General features: G+C 58.3%; 1 protein-coding gene across 3 annotated transcripts; it reads left to right on the plus strand.

The window, feature by feature from the left end:
• Positions 1-1052: 1052 nt before the first annotated feature.
• Positions 1053-14308, plus strand: BGN (biglycan). Of its 3 annotated transcripts, none has more exons than XM_053578865.1 (9): positions 1086-1239; positions 7574-7736; positions 9452-9703; positions 9979-10091; positions 10640-10853; positions 11377-11487; positions 11624-11717; positions 11806-11944; positions 12944-14308. In XM_053578865.1, exons 3-9 carry the CDS (start codon positions 9463-9465, stop codon positions 13139-13141), a joined length of 1110 nt encoding a protein of 369 aa, XP_053434840.1. In that variant the 5' UTR covers positions 1086-1239; positions 7574-7736; positions 9452-9462; the 3' UTR covers positions 13142-14308. The 3 variants fall into 3 exon arrangements, with proteins under 3 accessions (XP_053434839.1, XP_053434840.1, XP_053434841.1); XM_053578866.1 differs by lacking the exon at positions 7574-7736 and adding an exon at positions 7737-7944; XM_053578864.1 differs by lacking the exon at positions 7574-7736 and having other exon boundaries at positions 1053-1239.
• The last annotated feature ends 6446 nt before the right edge of the window (positions 14309-20754 follow it).

Raw genomic sequence — 20754 nt, forward strand, 5'->3', positions numbered from 1 at the left:
TTTCGAGGACCTCAGTGTCACTCCTACCTCAGTCCCTCACTTTGTCTCAGCCCTCACCTGTATCTCTCAGAAGCTGCTCTTGCCAAGGGAGGAACGGGGCACTGCTGGGCAGAAAGACACGCCATGCTAAGGACCTAGGCTCTAGATGCAGGCAGGGCTGGACTCACTTGGGTCCTCAGAAAGTGGCCCGGCTGGGGCTTGGTTGACCCAGTCAGCCACTGAAAATGACCAGCAGCTCAGGGCTCAGCCAGGGGAAATGCCCACCCACAGAGCAGTTGTCATGTCCCAGGGGACCTGCATGGATAGAGCAAGAAGTATGACTCCCAAGGTTCCTCTTCTCTGAATCAGCTTTCCCACTCGAAGCTTCTCCAAGGCCTTAGAGCAGGCAGACTAGGGAAGACCCCAGAATCTGTGGAGCCCTCCTGCCAGCCCCCTGCTGGGCCCCATCCTGCTATCCCACAGAGGAGAGTCTTGCCTCTCTTTACAGAAGGAGAGGCTAGGTGGGAGGGAGGGTGTGCGGAGAGCCCAGGAGCCTAGATTAAACCCTTCCAGAAACCCATAGTAGCTACCTCTCTGATCCTGGAGACACCACCTCCTTGTTTAGGCCCAGACGAGGCAGGTTCCAGGTGGGTTCAGGACAGAATCCCAGGGGCCGCTCCCAGGCCTAGCAACCTGAGGCCACCTCCCCCTCATCTTCCTTTCTTTTCTTCCCTCTTTTCTCTGCTGGGCAGGATGCCAGTGAGCGCCTCAGTGTCCCCATCTGGGCAGTGGAAAGTTTGACTCTCAGAGACTATGCCTGCCCAGAGACGCCAAGGGTCCTTGTGGGAGTAAGTGTGAGTGTGTGTCTGTTTGCTGTGTGATTGAGGGGGGGGGAGTGGGGGAGGGGGCGCCAGCCCAGCCAGCCCAGCCAGCCCAGCCGTCTACAAGAAAATTGCTCCCTTTGAAGCTGCCAGGGGGGCCGGGAAGCCTGCCCCCTCCCTCCCGCCACCGCCAGCCCTCTCCGCCCCACCAGCCCCATCCCTCCTTTCCTCCCTCCCTCCCCCCTGCCTTGTCCCCTCCCGCCGGCCCGCCTGCTCAGCCTTTAGCCTCCCTCCTGCCGCCTCTGTCTCCCTCTCTCCACCAACTGCCCAAGAGCAAGCAGCTGCTTTCAGTCTGCCCGACGACAGACAGACACACAGACGGCCTTCTATCCCAGCCTGCCAACTAGCCAGCCTGTGCCTGGCTACCTCCCCTCCCCAGGTAGGGCCCCGCACCATCCCCCCGCTGTTCCCACTTGCCCACACTGGCCTCAAGCTGTCCTCGGCAACGGGGAGATGCCACCCTCTCCCACCCCAGGACACCCTGCATCGCCACCCTGTGGCCCCCGACTCCTTGTCCTTCCTGCCTGCCCCTCCCACCCCCCAACCCCTGCCTTCCATGAGCCTTTCCTCCAGCCCCTCTGACCTTCCTTGCCTAGCCCTGTCCATCTCTTGTTTCTCTGTTTCCCCCTCAGGGTCCTTCCCCTCTGCTGCCACACCAGAGCATTGCTGGGTGGCTAGCACCCTGGTTTTGCCAATAGCTCTGTCCCATCACTACAATTCCCAGGACACGTTTTGCCCAGGCGCCTCCTTGCTCCCGGACTTGGCGCCTGGCCTGTGGGGAGGGCTGCTGAGTGCCTGCCTGCCAAGCACAGCCCAGGAGCCCTGGGCCTCGGCTAGTCTTCATAGTCTTCAGTGTGGGCTGAGGGACTTGGTTTCCCAGGCACAGCCAGGCATACTGCCCAGATATTCCTCACTCGCCCCAGGCTGATGCCCTGCCTCTACTTCCTCCTGGGCAAGGTGTGGGTCTGCAAAGCCCAGGGTGAAGGGGTCCTGAGTGGGGCTGATTGGGGACTCAGTCCTGTCATCCCCAGAACCCCCTGGACTGGGACTGAGAATGGGTGAAGGAGGGGAGGAGAAAAATCAGGAAACCATGCCATATTCCCTTGGGCAGACCTGGCTTAGGGCCCTGGAGGGGCCTGCCAAGAGACCCAGGGGACAGAGCACCGAGAGTGTCCACTGAGTACTCTGGAAGGTTGGGGGATGGGAGCACCCCTCACTGCTCCATGGTTGGGACTAGGTGCCTGCTGAACAGGGTAGGGGACCTGGGGCAGATGTGGCAGATCCCATTCAGGCCAGGAAGATTGTCCTCTAGCCTGCTGTCCTGTCTCCTGGCCAGCCAGGCCACTTAGGTCCTCCAGGCCCCCCTCCTCCAACTTCTCTGTCCTTGCCCCTCCCTGGCCTGCCAGCGCTCTGCCTGTAGCAGCTAATCGGGATGCACCCAGCTAGAGATGCTGAGGGCCAGGAAGGTTCCTAGGGACCAGCATCCAGGGGTGCAGGTGAGCGCCTTCTGGGGCACTCCCTGGGAGAATTGATACATGGGTAGGGGAGCATGTGTCACTGCGTATGGAGCATGCCCGTGTATGGCAGGCCTGTGGGCAGACTGAAAGGAAGACACAGGACTGCCTCCAAGCATCAGGGCCGGGGAAGCGGGAGCAAGCTTTCAGCCAGGGAGCAGAGAGGGCTCCTGAGGCAAGCTGGTCAGCTATGAGTGGCAGCCCTGGCCTCCCTGGCCCACCTGCCCACCTCCAAGCCCCCAGGACCAGGGTTAACCCCCTGCTGCTTCTGTGGAGGTGAGGAGTCTAAGCCCCCACTCTTTCCCAGCACTTCCACAATGGCTGATCTTGGGGGCCCAGAGAGTCAAGGTACCAGCTCCTGACCACCAAGTGGGGTGACATATGAGCATTGGCCAAACCTCTCCCCAATCGCCCCGAGCAGCCCACTGCTCTTGGAGGGTCACACATGAGAAAGATGGAAAGAAAATGGATGTCATCGAGGCAAGAAAGAGTTTCCTTTCCCTACTGACATTCCATAGTTACTCTAACATGTCCCTTCCAGTGACAGCATCAAGTCCCCTGAGGAAGGATTTGAAATAACCACACACTTAACAGTTTACACCTGTAGCCTTCTGTTAGAGCTTCTGATTCCTTGGCACCTGTGCAGGCTGGGTGGGCATGAGAACCCCTCCAACTCCCCTGCTTTTGGGGCCCACCCACCACCGTCCTTCTCCACCCCTGGGAGAACCGGCCTGTCCCAGCAGTCACTTGTCCACAGCCGCACAGGATTCCCAGCATGACCACCCTTGGACATCATCCCAGCCCCTCACACCCTGACTGTCAGAAAGGCGTTCCCAAGCTCTCCACAGCCTCCTCCAGCTCCTCCTCATTGGTTACCCTAGAGCAGGAGAGCTGGGTCCCTGCCCCGAGCTGTCCCTCCCCCAGCTTCCAGGCTGGCCACTGAGCCCAGCAGCCCCACTGGTGGGAAGGGGACACATCGGCCAGGGGCCTTGCTCAACAGATGGGCTGGGGAGTGATACTGTCTCTCCTCACCCTGATGTGGGCTGTGGGCCATGGGCCGTGGGGTGTGGGCGAGCAGCAGCTCCCTCTGAAGGCAGGCCAGCATGGGATACTGCTGGCTCTGTCCCCACCCTACTGTCTGGGGCCTGGGGCAGTCTGGTATCCCCCCTTCTTGTCCTCTTCTGCTCAGACACTAGGCTGGGGGAGATCAGAGGACCACACCTTGGCCACCCACAAAGCCCTTTCTGCAAATTGTAGCCAGACGCAGGCATGGGTCTTGCAGAGGAGGCTGTACTGCTGCTCCTGGCCTGAGGCTCACCAAGCCTAACTGGCTGGCAGGTCCCAAGGCTAGGCTCTTCTCCAGCCCACCAGAAAAAAAAAAAAACAGCTCCCCAGAGTCCCCTAGGGAAGGCATGGGGCTTACTGAGCTACCTCCTCTGGAGGTGGGGGCTGTGCCTCATGCTCCCTTCCCCTTCTGGGCCAGCAGGTCCCTTTCCCTGTCTCAACCCGCAGTTAGAGGGACCTGCTCAGGCCCCCTTCATGACCTCTGGGACCCCAGGCTCCTGGAAACCACCCAGTGTACCTCCCCCCCACTTTTTGCCTTCTTCTCCCACCCCTCCTCATTGCCCTGAGTCTAGACAGCTCCTGGGGTGGCCATGGAAGGGGACCTCCAGCCCCAACTCTCCCAAATGCTGCAGAATAGCCCTCTGCTCACTGGCAGGCCCAGCAAAGGTGCCTGCCCCTCCCTGTGCTTGGGAACCTGGGGCTCTAGCCAGCCTTCCTACAGACAGCCCTCCTAGTCTACAGCATCTTAAATCTGAGCTCAGCAGAAACACTGGCCTGGGTTGAGCCTGAGGATGAGGGGCCCGGCCTGGATGCTGTGGGACCTTTGAACTTGCCTCTGCTCCCCTGGAGCTGCCAGGCACCCCACACCTGCTTGGTCTTGGGAGCAGTCAGAAGGCCAAGGAGGACAGAACAGTCATATTTGGTATTTTGTGAGCAGAAGTGAGACTTGAAGGAGGAAAGCCTTGTCCCTGGAGACAGAAGAGGTCCGGGAGGGCAGTGCAGTGACCGTTTATCTTCTATCAGTCTGAGTCCCTGCTTGGCGGCAAGGAGACACTCCCACAGGAACCCTGAAGGGGCGGGGACCCAGTGTATGGGAGGGGCTGCGGGAAACCCCAACCTCTTCACCCAGTTGCCTGGCCATTCTCTTGCCAGAAGGCAGGGCCCAGCCCCCTTGCCCTGGGTGGGCTAGACAGGGAAAGAGGCAGACAGGTCCCCAGGATCTGGGGGCCAAGCTGGGAACACCTTCTTCGGGGCCCTGAAGTGTTCAGAGGTGGCAGTTCCTTTGCCAAGATGATGGTTTTTCCAAGAGACTTTTTTGTAGACAGAAGCAGAGGCAAGAGGGTTGGTCTGGCCTGGTGAATGTGCTGGGGCTGAGGAGGGGTTTCTGGCTTCATGGGCAGTGGGAGCTGTAGATGGTGGCAGCCAGAGAGAAGTGGCATATTTCCAGCCGGGGTGAGAGAGCTGCCAAGGATTCTTCTCCCACACCCTGGGAGTGGGGTTGAGCCCCCTGCACAACCCGGGGAATGTGAGACATGGCAGCTTTGGGGCTTGTGGCAATGTCTGCAGTGGCAGAGGGTAGATCTAGACACACGAGCAGCTCTATCATTTACACCTGTGTGGCCTGGGCAGGAGTTGTGGGCAAAGTCTCTGAGCCTCAGTTTACCCCTTATTCAAGTGGTAAAAGTATCACTTTCTTCTTATGGTCAATGTGGGACAGGCTGGTGCTAAGTAAATAAATCATTTGAGTCCCCTGTCCCACCCGTGGGAGGTGACAGTATGGAGCAAGGAGGAACCTAGGATTTCCTCAATGAGGAGGGAGAAGGAGGAAGAGCACACGGCCCAGGTGTGGAGGGACCAGGAAATCCAGGGCTCCCAGCTGACCATTATCATCTGCTGCCCAACTCCTTTCCAGAGGTTTCCTAGAAGGGTGGGGTCAGAGGTGGATGCACTAGGTCACCTCACCACCTCCCTGGTGTCAGCTCATTGCAGCCTCTGACACCCACATCCGGGTCCAGCCTGTCGTCAAAGTGCAAGACCCGCAGCGGGAAGGAGTAGCAGTGCTGGCCCTGAGCAGCACACTGGGGCAGTGGCGGGGGCTCAGTGTGGCTGGGATGCAGATGGAGCAGTTCTTGGGTACACCCCACACTCCGGTCCCTTAGGTAGCTGCCCCCACATTTGAGCACAACCATGAAAGGTACATACTCCTCTCTCCAGCAGACACCTGCCTGCAGGCTGGCGCCATCGGGCAGCAGAGCACAGGCTGGGCCCAGAGAGCTCTAGCAGTCAGAGGGGAGGGAAAAAGGGTGAACTCCAGTGGCCCAGCCGAGCTGCTCATGTCAGAGGTCAGGTCAGGTAGCCCAGTGGGGCCAGACACCCTGAGCTGAGGCCACGGAGAGTGCCCAGTGTCCACTACTTGGCAGCCACGAGTCACACATCTGCAGGCGGACTCCCAGGGCCGCCAGACCTCAAGTCCTGCTCCTGCTGCCCTTGGCCTGGACTGAATGCCTGGCATGGTCCATCCGTGTTCTCAGACGCTGCCAACACATCTTGTTTGGCAGTGACCTGGAGCAGTCCCGCGCAGAGGACTGCGCTGGCTTTCAGAGGGGCAGACAAGGAGGGCCCTATTGGGGTGGCGGCAGCGGCTCCAGGGAGCCCAGCCTCTTCCCTTGCTCACACCTGTGGTCATGAGGCCTGAGGCTTCCCACCATTACCTCTTCTTTCCTTTGCTCTGGGCATGTGGCATCCAGGGAGCTCACAGCACACTTTCATGGGGCTGGAAGCCCTCTGTAAAGTCTTTGGGGTCACACCCAGGGAGGCCAAGAAAGAGAAACTGAGGCCCAGAGGCCAATGGTGGGAGAGATGAGGATAGGAGGGCCCTGCTATGGAACTCACAGCATCTGTCCATGGGGTACTCCTGCTTCCGGGCTGTGACCCTGCCTACCTCTTCAGTGTGTGTGCACGCATGTGTGTACACGCATTGGTGGGAAGGGGTCAGTGTGGGGTGGCAGGCATGTCTACACCAACCTCACCAGCCACTGCCAGACCTAGGTATTCCCCCCAGGGCTCTCTGTATTGCCCGCTTTTAAACCAGCTAGGCCCAGAGACATCCCAGGAACCTTGTGGCTGAGGAGCTCAAGGCCTGGAGTTGCCAGAGCCAGGTTCCAAGTCTCAGGCGGAGTGACTTGGGAGAAGTCAGTCCCTTTCCCTAGGCCTCAGTTTTCTCATTCATGAAATGAGAATACTAATGTGCCGGCCACAGGGGAGCCTTCTTCCTGGGTTCCTCTGTCTCCCTCTGGCTCTGTGAGCTTAACCTCTAGCCTGCCCCTTTTCCTGCAGATTTCTGGGCACTGAGTTCTGTGCCAGTTCTCTGAGGGGAGATGAGGGCTATGCTGGGAAGCCTTCCCAGTCCCTCCACCCCTCCATCCTGCCCACTCCCTGGGCCCAGCCATGAGCCATGGAAAGCCAGCCAAACCTTGTCCTTTTGCTTCTGTCATGGGGCCCTGGTGTATGGGCATCCAAACCCTCAGCCTCTCCCCTTAGGATGAGCCTGAGCTGGAACCAAGGGAGGAGAGCAGGCCTCTCCCCCAGTCCCCTCTCGCAGACTTTGTACTATGCCAGGCACACTGCTCTGAATTGGCACACCTCCTCTAGCTTCCTGTCCTCCCAAGGCGGGTCCCATGGACCCACCTGGGGCCCCAGTGGCCATTCTCACCCCGGTGGAGGGGTGTCCCTAACCGGCTTCTCGCCTTGCCAGAAGTGCCCTCTGAGGACTCCTTGTCCCCAGTGGGGGTTCCCTGAGGAGACATCCTCCAGGCCAACATGTGGGTCCTGGGGGGGCTCCAGGCTGGCTGCAGGTAGATGGTCCTCTGTCCCCACCAGCCCTCCTCAGCCCCAAGCAAGCCTCTCCCTACAACCTCCCCTGAACCTGGCTGGAGCACCCCCACCTTCTTTGTTCCTTCCAGAGCTCAGCTGGGCATTCCAGCCCTGACTCATGCCCCCTGTGAGGTAGCAGCTTTTGCAGGGGTGTAGCTAGGGAGGAGGCTAAGGAGTCCCCACCCTCTCTCCCATTCCATCTTGCTCTCCTGCCTTCTTCATCCCCTGCCTGTTCTCCCACCCCACTCCTCCTCTCCCCAGCCCTTGAGAGTCCAGTGGCACCTGGGCGAGGGCTTTGCATGGAGGCAGCAGGCACGGGAAGCCTTGGCTTGGCCTGGCCTGGCCTGGTCTGTCCTGGTGATTGCAAACCAAGGGGAAGAGCTCCTTGCAAGTAGGCAAGCTCAGATCCTTCTGCCTACTCCAGGTGAGACCCTCTGGCCACTGCCCTGGGTGCTGCTGGGCCTGCCTGATGCTGGGGTCTTGAAGCTTGAAGGAGTGATGGAGACTCTGTCCAGCTAGGCTGCAGGCTCTGACCCCACCTGGCTGTGTGGCCTGGTGCCCTGGGCTCCGGGGCCTACTAGGGGCTCTGAGCCAGCTGCAGTGAGGCCTCTCCACTCCACTCCCGGGAGCAGGTAGGGCTCCAGCCTCACCATAGGCCCCTTTGTCCACCAGCAGTGGTAAGTGAGGGCCAGGGTAGGCCATGTGGGCCTCTCCGGGGATGTGTATGGGCAGATGCTTCCCCAACATGCCCAAGAAGACCTTTAGGGCAGCAGAACAGGCCTCCATCCCAACCTTCTCCTGGGATTAATGGGAACCAGAGGTACAGTGGTTGTGCCCACACCCAGCCAGACCCCCAGCCTGCTGGTAGTCAGGACCCCCAAGCAGCAGTTCCCGGTGGCCAGCCCAGTTCCTCATCAACTGGGCCTGCCCGGGAAGCAGCAGGCTTCCAAGCTGCCCGGAGGGTGCTGGCCTAGGGTTCAGAGCCCTCGGCACCCTGGGGCCTCCTTTATACCTTTGCGGCAGCAATTGGGCTCAGAAGGCTCATCTCAGTGCAGGTCACCTTGGGATGGAGCTGGTTTGGACTATAAGAGGTCCCTAGTGCCCAGCTGGGCTCTCTGTCCATAGATGCACCCAGGGCAAATCCAATAGCTGAGCCCAGGAGGCAAACAGGGCAGGCATGTTTATTCCCATTTAACAGATGAGAAAGTGAGTCTGAGACAAAACCTGGGCCTTTGCCAGGGAATCAGGAAGGATGGGGGAGGTAGGAGAGGCTTGGTGGGGGGCTGTGTCTGAGGAGGAGGAGGGACCAGGCACCCATGGGTGCTGGGGGCAGGCTCAGGCAGGGCAGCTTTCCTTCCACCCCCACCCAGTATCTCAGTCTGGGGGGCCTCCAGACAAGCCTGACCCTGCCTTGCCACCCTGGCAGCAGCCTGTTCCCCTCGGGGGCCTCTCTGGGAGCCAAAGCCATGGGTATGAAGAAAGGGCTCTGTGGGCCAAAGGGGGAGCAGTAGGCCAAAGGGGGAGCTGCCTTGGCTGACTTTGCCCCCAGACTCAGAGGACACCCCTCTTTTTTTCCAGCCCACCGCCCCTGCGTTGGCCTCCAGACCTCCTCAGAGGAATGTGGGCACAGGGGAAGGGGGAACAGGCAGGGAAGGAAATGACTCATGGTCGCCTAACTCAACTAACTTTGCATTGCCCAGAGCCCAGAGCTCTTAGGAGGGATTGGCCAGGGCAGCCACGTGGTCTCCTGAGAAGTGAATGCTTCAAGGCATGGTGGGCCAGCAATGGGTGCCCTCTCTGCCTCCTCTTCTCAGCCTCACTGACCCCACCCCAGGGCAGGCTGGCTCCACAGGGTGAGGCTACAGACTTGCCACTTGAGAAGACATGTCCTTGCCCAGGGAAACCAGTCCGGCCCAGGCAGGGAGGCAAGGGCAAGGGAACAGGAGGAGGTACACCCCCCACCCCCCGGCAGCGGGGCAGTGCACTACCCTCCTGCCTGGGCTTCCTGCCCTGTGGTCTGGCCTGGCCGCCCCTGGTGAGGGATGTGGGGCACAGGGCTTTGGTGTTGGGAAGATGGGTGGGAAGGTGTCCAGAGGGCCAGGCTGAAGCTGACAGTTGGCACCCCCTACCCGGCTCCAGGCACAGCCACCATGCAGCCACTGTGGCTCCTCGCATCACTGCTGGCCCTGAGCCAGGCCCTGCCCTTTGAACAGAAGGGTTTCTGGGACTTCACCCTGGACGATGGGCTGCTCATGATGAACGACGAGGAGGCGTCAGGTGCCGACACGACCTCGGGGGTCCCAGACCTGGACTCTGTCACTCCCACCTTCAGCGCCATATGTCCTTTCGGCTGCCACTGCCACCTACGCGTTGTTCAATGCTCTGACCTGGGTCAGTCCTTGGTGGTAGGGGGAAGGTGTACAGGGAAAGCTCCTCCTAAGGGGAACACGTGTCTGCCTCCTGAGAATGGACAGGGATGGGGATTGTGATGTGAGGCTGCAAGTGAGAGAGGGGCAGCAAGCGTCTGTCTGTGGGCTCTGGAGCTTGTCCCTGTGTGTGCTAGAGCCCTGTGTGCATGTGAGTGTATCCCTGAACCTCTGTAGCAGCAGGGCTAGCAGGCTGGGTGGCTCCATGCTTATGCTCATGGTGGTGGTGCTGGCCCCCAGGTCTGAAGTCTGTGCCCAAAGAAATGTCACCTGACACCACGCTGCTGGACCTACAGAACAACGACATCACAGAGCTCCGCAAGGATGACTTCAAAGGCCTCCAGCACCTCTATGTGAGTGCCGCCCTTCCAGCGCCAGCGAGAAGCCCTCTCCAAGCAGCTGCCAGGTGTCCAAAGACCTGCAGCCGGGGGCATGGGCTTGATGGGGGTGTGTACACAGATATGCGGGACAGGAGGGGGCCCATGACCTATGGAGTTCTGAGAGAAGTCTGGACCCAGCTGTGGTGGGAGCCCCTGTGGTCATGGCTCACTCGCATGGGTGCTAGCGCCCATAGGTACAAAACGGCATCACTCAGCTCAGTTCCCTTCTAACCATATGGGTTCCTCCCAGCAACAAAGGAGAACAGGTGTCATTGTATACAGCCAGTGTGCACATGGGGAAATTGAGGCACGAGAAGCAGCGGGCTGTGCTAGTCACTAGTGGCACTGCCGGGCTCCCTGCTCTGTGCCCTGCCCCAAGCAGACTGAGCCACTCAAAAACTGGCCACTCAGACAACCTTGGGCACCATCAATAGCAGCTCAGGCAACAGAGGGATGAAAGGAGAGCAGGGGAGTAGGATAGGGGGCCAGCACCTTCACCTCTGTTGCCCAACCTGCCTCAGGCTCTGGTCCTGGTGAATAACAAGATCTCCAAGATCCATGAGAAGGCCTTCAGCCCCCTGCGGAAGCTGCAGAAGCTCTACATCTCCAAGAACCACCTGGTGGAGATCCCCCCCAATCTGCCCAGCTCCCTGCTGGAGCTGCGCATCCATGACAACCGCATCCGCAAAGTGCCCAAAGGCGTGTTCAGTGGGCTCCGCAACATGAACTGCATCGGTGAGTGCAGCTCAGCCTTGCAACAGTCCCCACCCTAGTGGCTGGCCAAAAGGAGGCAGGAAAAATGATCTGTCCAGGACAGCCATGGAGGAGCTGGGTGGTCCTCACGGAACATTCTGGAAACTTGTCTCAGACCACGGGGAAGGGAGACCAAATAAGAGTCTTCTGAAACAGTCAAGACAAATTAGGGTCTATTTCTCAGCTAACTTCTGCTGCAGGGGTCACTGTGCCTAAAGGTAACGTGAAGGATGGTTGGCGTGGGTGGGGGGCAGTGTTCAGCCACCAGTGCTAGCCAGAAGGGCCCAGGTGGCCTTGGAGAGTCCCATCTTCATTTCTGGCACTCTTCCCCCTGCCACTTGCCACACACACCCCCAACTGCCCCCAGAGGCTGACACCAGGTCCAGTGCCATTGGGGGAAGCAGCTTTGAACAGCTAGGAGCCTGCAATTAGCCTGGTAAAACAGTGGGGGAGATGGGTGTGCAGACAGCCACTGGCTCTTGGGCTGAGGGGACCTCTCTCACAGAGATGGGTGGAAACCCCCTGGAGAACAGTGGCTTTGAACCTGGAGCCTTTGACGGCCTGAAGCTCAACTACCTGCGCATCTCAGAGGCCAAGCTTACCGGCATCCCCAAAGGTAGGAAGGCTACCCTTCCTTGTCCACATGCCTGGGGCCTCTGGACCCACCCAGCTACATGGAGAAGGACTTGGCAGCCCCCTCCCACCACCTGGGGCACCTGCATTCACACCAGTGCACCCTCTTTTTCGGGCAGATCTCCCTGAGACCCTGAATGAGCTCCATCTAGACCACAACAAAATCCAGGCAATCGAGCTGGAGGATCTGCTCCGCTACTCCAAGCTGTACAGGTGCGGCCAGAGGGGGTGCCCTCAGGCTGGACCACGGCCCTGTCCCCACCAGCTTCAAATCTAAGTGGTCTCATTTGCTCCATTGCAGGCTGGGCCTAGGCCACAACCAGATCCGCATGATCGAGAACGGCAGCCTAAGTTTTCTGCCCACCCTGCGGGAGCTGCACCTAGACAACAACAAGCTGTCCAGGGTGCCTGCTGGGCTCCCAGACCTCAAGCTCCTGCAGGTGAGGGCCAGGGCAAGGCAACCTTGGGAGCCAGGTACACTGCATCTGGGCTGCAGGACTGCACATCTGGGCTCCCTTCTCCCCACAACTGGCCTGGAAGGAGCAGGTCCAGCACTCCCATCTGTGCTGAAGGAAGGAGAGCAGGGACTCCGTGGTAGATGCTGAGGAGGGTGATGAGAGGTGGCCTGACGGTCTCATAGGTGGGTGGACACCAGGAAGATGAGGAGGGCCTGGGGGGGCTGGGAGAATGGTCGCGGCAACGGGGTGCACAGATCCACGCCAAGACAGGGACAGCCCAGGACAGGAAGTGGGCTGAAGAGGAGGTGCAAGCCCTGCATGGGTTCTATCAACAGCCCCCATCCCTGGCTTGGCTGCCAGCTACATGGGTGAACTTGGCAAGAGCATCCCACCCTCACTGCCATCTGGCCAGCACCCCACATAGCACAGCCCCACCAGGGTCAGCCCATCTGCAGCGGCAGCCTTCCAGCGCCCTCTGGCGCCTGGCATCCTCTCTGCTGCCACTAGGCTCCAACCCAGCCAGTGTCTGGCTGGTCCCCCTCTACCGCTGCTCAAGACAGTGGCTTCAGGGACTAGTGGGGGCAAGTGCTTCTGAGGACTGGGAGGAAGGGGAGGACATTCCAAAGGATGTTTCTCCTCTTGCGCACTATAGCTCTCTGGAGTGAGAGAGTGCTTTCCTGGAGCCAGGCCTGGCACCCCAGGCCCTACCCCAAAACCCCACCTCCCATCCACCACACACCCCACTTAAGACCCTCATCCCTGTCCCAGGTAACACACCAGTGCCTTAGTCCACGTCCCATGCCTTGGTGTGCATCCCCTGTTTATGGAGGCGACACAGTGACTCCAGAGAGGCCTAGAGCCCAGAGTCGGGGGAGACCGGCTCCCATGGCTCTGTCCTCAACCCAGCCAGCACTTAGCAGTGCCCACCTAGTCTGACGGGATGGGCCCTGACTAAGCATCGGCCACACCCTGTGCCCACAGGTAGTCTACCTACACTCCAACAACATCACCAAGGTGGGCGTCAATGACTTCTGCCCTGTGGGCTTCGGGGTGAAGCGGGCGTACTACAATGGCATCAGCCTCTTCAACAACCCTGTGCCGTACTGGGAAGTGCAGCCTGCCACCTTCCGCTGCGTCACCGACCGCCTGGCCATCCAATTTGGCAACTACAAAAAGTAGAGGCAGTTTCAGCCACCATGGTGGCCTCAGTGGGGGTCTCTGGGGATCACAGCCAGATATTCTGAAGGAGGGCAAAGCAAGGAAGCAAAGCCTGTGCCCAGCTGCATCGAACCCAGCCCCTCACCATTGGTCCCTGACCCCAACTTGATGCCCACCATGGCCTCTCCCTGGCTCCCAAGTGCGCAGATAGGCACAAGACCCAGCCCCCATCACATGCCCCTCGGCTTCAGAGCTGCCCCTGCCACCAACCATGGACACTCAAAGGCACCCTATGAAGCTTTCTTCTTATCCGCTCCAAAGCCCAGTTGTCCAAGGAGCCAGTCCTAGGAAAATTACCCTGTGGGGATGGACACAGTTAACTCTGCCAAGGCATGCATTCCTCCTTCTCACCTACTTCCAGGTTTCCAACCCTCCTCAGCCCCCTGGTCACCTTGAACACCCATGCTCCTACTCAGCAAACTCATGGCCTGTTCATCCCAGCCATCTTGCTCTACTGGCCCTCAGGGACCAGTCCTCCCTCTTTCTTTATCTCTCTCCCCCATCCCGTCCCATCTCTGTATCTGTCTCTCTGTCTCATTCCCTCTGTGTCCTTCCTGGGTTTCCTCAGATCTGTCTCTCTCTGGACTCAGTGACTTGTCCCCGCTCTAGACCTTTATGGATCTCTCTGTCTGTCTCATCCCACCCCCACAGCTCCTGCTGTGCATGCACACACGTGCACACAGGGACACATGTGCACACATGCACCTACACATGTACACATAGACACACACGCACACACATACACCCTGACCCTCTGCCTTGGTCTGCTTTCTGTCTCACTGGCCTCTGCCCAGCCCCTGCCCAACCAAGCCGGAGGGAGCTGCCTCCTGTGTCTGCCCTGCCCAGGCTTTGCCCCCAAGCCCAGACAGCCCTGGAAGATGTCCAGCCCCCTGCTCCACTACTCAACAGGGGAGCCTTAGGCCTGTCAGACTCTGGGACTTTCTGCCCCCAGGAGAGGCCCAAGACCCCAGCAGAGTCCCATGTACCCCCCATAATGGCTGGTCTCCCCCTCCCTTGCTTTCTGGTCCCTGTTGTGGTGAGGAGTGTGAGCTGTCACACCAAGCGCAAGGAGGGGCTGCTTCTGAGGTCGGTGGTTTTCTTTCAATTAAAGAAACACTGTGCAATATGGCCGTCTCTCCAGCTCTGCCTCTTTGTGCCCTCTCTGAGCCCTTGAGCTTCTCTTGGTTGCTTTCCCTGTTCTCCAAAGAGGGTCCTTGTCACCCTCAGGTCCAGAGCTGGACAAGGAGGCCTCACAACCAGGCTGACCCCTTGCCCCTCCCTTCTAGGCACTTCTGTTGCCCCAGCTGTCCTTAGATTGGACTCCAGAAGCAGACCTGCCCTTCCAGGGTGGAGTGTTTGACAGCCAAGAACATTCCAGCTGCAGAGCATGGGCTAGACCACAGGCTAGACCCCTCCTGCTGGGAGGGCAGTCTGGAAACCCAGGAGGGCCCTGCCCACACATCTCCATACAGTCTGGGGGCTCTGAACGATGCTAGTACCAACTCTCAGGGGCGGAGCATGGGACAGGGCCGTGTGCTGTGTGTGCCCATCTGCACTGGCCTTGCTTCCCCCATATGATGCCCCAGAAGGTCACACTGTGTGCCAGGAGAGCCAAGCTCAGGTTGCAGTGTGCTGACACCAGCTCCTGAGTGAGCAGTTAGGGCAGGGCTAGGGAAGCCTGTTCACCGGGGACACGGGTCTGCTTTGAAAAGGGAAGGGTGGAAGGGCAGTGCTCAGAGCAATGCCCCTGCAGGCACGTCCAAGAGGCTGAGGTGGCCACAGGCTCTAGCCAGGCTGCTCTTCCCCTCCTCCTGCAGGAGGGGCTTCCAGCTCAGAAGTTGGAACTGGGACTTCCCTGGGAAGCCACAGGTTACCCACAAAAATAGTGCAAGCAGGGACCGTTATGAGTGACAACCCAGGAGAGATGGAACCCAGAGGTAGTGTGCACCAGCTCCTCACACACAACTGTGTCCTTACGCCTGGCCTGGCACTGGGGAACCCAATGTTCCCAGATTTCTCCTTTTTGGGATGGGAGGCGCTGCTTTGCATGGTGGCCCAGTGATAGAATGTCACCCGGCATCATAGCACTATTCTGAGGCATGTGCTCCACAGCCCAGCACTCTCTGCTGAGCTGGGCAGGCACAGGGCAAGGCACTGGCTGGGGGCCAGGAGTCAGGGCCTCAGTCAAGTCCCCTGTCTGACCAGGAGAAGGGGTGGCCAGTGCCAAGGCCTGGCAGAGGAGAGGGACCCTTCCTCCTGCTTGTCAGGGTCTCTGGGACACCATGCCCACATTCTGTGGGGCCAACAGAGCCCTCCTGAATCTGCCCCTCCTTTCCTGTATCTCCCTTCCATGTCACATACCTTCACCAGCCCATCCTCCCCACATCATAGCTCAAGGACATGTTTGGGGTAGAGGTGCCATGACAAGCTCATGGGACAAGCACGATATGGGTGGTAAGTATGAACAGGAGCCCAGAGGTGGGCAGGGACACACACCCTCTGCAAGGGCTGGTGGGTGGTGGGAGAAGGGCAGTAGTCTTTACTGCAGTGTGAAGATGAATTACTCCCCTATCAAGTGTGTTGCAAACTATTCAATAATAATAATAGTAAAGTTGATGCTAATTGGGCTTTGGGAAATGTCTGGCAGCACCAAGGGTGTCACTGCAAGCTGGTGGCCCCTACCTGCACTTTCAGGTATCTTGGAGACCTGGGTCTTGTTTAGGGCCCTGGCTGAGGGCACACTGAGCCTCAGGCTACGGGTGGGCTGAGAAGATGGGTGCAGGGGATAGCTTCCAGCCTGATTTGTTCTTGTATAGGAGCTCCTGGACTTGGGAACAGATTGGATGGGGCAGAGTGGGCAGGGTGGGGTGCAGAGTTTCAGCAAGACAATCAGGTTGGTTGTGGTGCCCCATGGCCTGAGGCCCTTGGCAGGCACAGCCTGGAGAGGGATAGGGGGCCATGAGGAATGCTACCTAAGGGCTGGGTGGATCCCAGAGCTGGTGGAGGACACATACACAAACACAAATGTACACACATGAACACACAAACACAAGCACACAGAAACCAACACACAAACACACGTGCCCATGCACACACGAACACACACATACACACACAACGAATGTCACAGGTGTGGCTCACTTGGGGAGGGATATTTGTTCTGTGAAAGGGACAGCTGCCAAAGAGCAGGTTTTGAGGAGGGCATGGGGTTGGGAAAGGGGACATTTCCAAACACTTATTGCAGGTCAGGTGCCTTCTGGCTGTGGTGGGGCCCAGCTGGAGCCTAAGCTAAATCCACTGCTTGGATTTACACAAGTTGGGGCTTGTCAGAGGGGCAGCCAGCCAAGCATCTGCAGTCCTACAGTCCGGGGACAGGGGCAGGAGCAGAGCCCCAAGGGAGACAACCCCTCCTTGAAGGGCCTGAGGAGGCAGGGCCAAGGAGCCAAGGCAGAGGAACTGCTCTGAGAATGTGGGGGAGGCATTCATCCAGCCATCACTGGCCCCCATGCTGGTCTCCAGTCCCTGCCCTAGAGGGATCCAGGCTCTAGCCTCAGGAGGGCAGGGACTGAAGGAAGGGGCCTTACAGGGCAGGCCACCATCACCAGCACAGAGCCATTTTCTCCCTCACCCTCTGGGGCCCTGGAGAACCCCAGCAGCCTGGGGGCTGAAGGGCCCTATTGCCCACTGCACTATGGTAGCCAGGAAACAGGCAGTAATGCCCAGGACTGAGCTGGCCCCTGAGGCTGGAGTCTTTATGGCAACAGGAATTGTGCCCAAGAAGCCATCACAGACACACACTCTCCATCACCCACCAGAGTTTTCCAGAACCATAAAGCATGGAGTATGTTGAAGTTAAGCAGCCTGGGAAGGCCCACAGTGTACAGTGGGCAGGGCTCTGTGGGTGGGAGTGCCTCAGTGGGCCAGTTGGGGGTTACACAAGAGTGTCCTGCGGCTGCTCTCACAAAGCAGCACAGATTAGGGCACTGACAACAAAAATGGATTCTCTCTTGGTTCTGAAGGCCAGAGACCGAAATCTAAGTGTGGGCAGCTGTGCTCCCTCCAGAGGCTCTAGGCAAGGGTCCTTCCTGCCTCTTCCACCTTCTGATGGCTCCAGGAGGTCCTTGGCTGTGGTCGCATCACCCCACTCTCTGCCTCTGCAGTTACGCGACCTTCTGTTCTGTGCGTATACATGTGTGAAATCTCCCTCTGCTTTTCTCTTATGAGGACACTTGTCCTTGCACATAGGGACTGCCTGGATGATCCAGGATAATCCTCCCATCTCAAGACCCTTAACTCAATCATATCTACAAAGACTCTATTTCCAAATAAGGTCACATTTCAGTTCCGAGGGCTAAGACATGGGCACATCTTTGGGTGCACTTTTGGCCTGCTGCAGGCCTATGAGTGGACAGTAACTTGGTGGCCCCTGAGGCCTTGGGGGAAGGGCTGTAATGTCAGCCAGTGAGAGACTGGGCACAAAAAGATGGGGCCCCCCACTTCAGAGCAGGCTGAGGAGTTAATTGCTGTCTCAAATGTGGCAGGAGGGAAAGCCAGCAAGGAGGGGCATGGCCCAGAAACCCAGGGAGGAAGAGCCTGGTGATAGCATGTAGCTGAAGACCTGGGAAAGAAAGCAACTGAGGGGAGGAGACTATGGGCTGCCCAGGGCTGCAGGCGACATCCAGAGCAGGTGAATAGCAGGCAAGTGAGAGAGGTTTGCAGGCTAAGGTGGCCAGGCTGGCAGGCAGGGGACTGAGGGTGGGGTGCTCTTCACGACTTTTATTCCTTAGGCTGAGACAGCCTCTGAGGTGTGCCTGTGTAGCCATGGAGGAAAATAGGGAAGGGACAGAGGCCTAGGGGTTCCAGAGGAGTCAGGCCCTGGGCATGGTGGGGTAAGCTTGCTTGGGACCAGGAGTGTACTCCGAAGCAGGGTGGTTTGGGCCACTGGGCCAAGCAGCTTGCCCCTGTCACACCCCTGGCCCCAGCCATGAAATCCTTGGGGCTAGCTCCCTACGTAGTTCCAGTGTAGAAGACAATGCTTACTGTAAGGAAAAACTTTCTAGAAAACTTTCCTATTTTTACATATGGTAGAACCAAGAGGGGCTAGCCAGTGAGCAAAGGCTACCCAGCTCCAGAGCTCCAGGCTGGGAACCAACCACCTCAAACCATAAAACAGGACCATCCTCTCTCCTGGCCATTAACTGTTTAGGGACCACAGTTTACTAGGGACTGGGGACTTTCATGACATCTAGTTCCTTAGCCATCTGTCCTTGGCCTCAGTGGGACTGATCACAATGGTATGTTGCACTACCAACTCCTGGCTGGGCTAGCCCTGAGCAGTGTCCCCAGGGCCCAGGGTAAGAGGTGAAGGGGTATCAGTAGGTGATCTCTGCCTTAGATTTCCTACCCCCAACCAGCCTGTGCCAAGCACACAGATGCACAAATACCCAACTGAGGAAGGGGTTCCAGCTCAGGGAGTAGGGCAGGCTTCATGTGCTTCATGTGCTATTGCCAATACCCCTATGTGGACAGCAGCTATCAGTTAAATGAACACGCCCCCAGAGGGGAATAGTATGTCCCCTGGTCCCTGAGGAAAGTCAGTGACACAAGGGAATCTTCTCTTTTCTTTTTATCTCTCAGAGCCACTCCCAGGCCTTTAAGTGTGGGTCCCCCCAGAACCTCCTTCTCCATGGGCCTTACTTCTGTCCTCTAACACATGTCTGCTAAGAGGCATTTGCTATTGTCCAGGGTGCACCCTTTGTCCTACCTTATCTAGCTCTGGAGCCAGGACCTCAGGCCTGGGAGAGAGGGACATGATCCCAGGGAGCCTGCCATACTGTGGAAGGCCACCGAGGGGAAATGGCTGGAATGTACTGGAGAAGGGAAGCCACAAGGCTTTAGGAGATGCTGCCCTGGAGCTCCTCCACCCTTGTGCAGTTTCTGGGGCATAAGGGTGGGCCAGTGCCCCATCTCCTGTCCAAGGGTGAAAGGCTGGCTTTGCAGTTGGCTCCAGGTGGATCTGATGGTCCCTGCATCCCCACCTCCCTATCCAGCATGTGGAGAGAAAGAGGACAGTGGCCAGCACTTAGCTCCTAATCGGTTTTCAGCAAAATTGAAATTTGCTGCAGTTTTAATTTTTCCTATTCTGGGCCACAGTATGTCAGGATCAGAGGGGTCTTCATGGTGTTTCCAGAGCAGCCTACCTGCCCCACTATACCTGCCCCAGGCATCAGGGTTGCTGTGGCATCATGTCAAAGCTAACAACAGCCGGGACCCAAAGCCTGGCTCCCAACCCATTGAGCTGGGGCCCTACTGCCCAGATAGGGTGCTGGTAGAGGCACCTCCCCAACTTGCAGAACAGCCAACTTACTGTCCCCAACAAGATCCAACACCCAGGGAAAGCTGCTTGGGGTTGGCGTTGAAGGGGACTGTGGGGGTGAGTGTGTGTGAATATGAGTGGGACACTCGCATACTCATGTGACGATGCGAGTAACTGCGCCCATGTGTATGTATATGCCTGTACATAAACCAGGAGAGTGTAAAGAATCCAGAGTGCTTGTGAGTTTTACGTGTGAGTCACTATGTGTGTGGTAACATGGGGCAGCACTGATTGCATGTGGGTGAACACGAGCAAGCATCTGTGAATGTGAGAATGTGTGTGTATGCGTGCAAGTGAACACATGTGTGTGAGCATGCGTGAGTGTGAATCTGCATGGGCCTGGCCCAGACTCTCTGGAATGCCATACATATCTCACAGGCTTTCCACCCAGCCAGCTGCTTCCTGTGGGTGGGGGTTGCAATAGTCCCCTGGTGGGGGGAGGCACAGCGGTGCCTTACTGTCCTTTTGGTCTCTGGCAGGGTGGCATCTCCTCCAAGAGGCCAAAGTGGCCTTCCCTGAGGCCCCTGCACCATCTTTCATGTCCCCCAGTCAACAATCTCCTGTGGCCCTTACCCCACAATGTGCACACATCCACTGTCTGCCCTACACTCCCCGTTTTGCAGACCCTGCTATGTCCCCAGAGCCTACCCCAGCCTGGCATGCTGCATGCCCTGGAGCCCCCTTTGCTCAAGGCAAGAACTAATTCGAGACTGTGTCCAGGCATCTTCCACCTGATGCATGCTTCTGCCCTGAGCCCTGAGTCCTGCCTGCTCCAAGGGTGATGTTCCCTGTGGACTTGTCACCCTCTTTCCCACACATTCAACCTCCTTCCTATGCCCCAACCCCTCTTCCACTCCCTCCTCACATATGATGGCAAAGGTCTGATCTGGGGTCAGAGGTCTCCACTGCCCCTGGGGCTAGGAGGCTTGGGGCTCTAAAGGTCAGTGGCAGAAGTCAGCCTCACTTTGGGGTCTCTGTCCACATAAGTGTGTGAGTTTGTGCGCGTTTGTGCGTATAGATGGATGTCTGTCTCCACTTGTATCCGCAAATGTGTGCGTCCCTGCTGTCCATCCCCAAGTGTCCACTTGTGTGCAAGTTCCATGTCCTGCGTGAGAGGGTCCAGGTGAGAACCTTTGGGGATCACCAACTTTGAGAATCTCTTGTAAGCCCCAGCTTCCCTCTGGGAAAGGGCAGAAAT

Source organism: Nycticebus coucang, chromosome X (genome assembly GCF_027406575.1).
Source record: "Nycticebus coucang isolate mNycCou1 chromosome X, mNycCou1.pri, whole genome shotgun sequence".
Lineage (NCBI taxonomy): Eukaryota > Metazoa > Chordata > Mammalia > Primates > Lorisidae > Nycticebus > Nycticebus coucang.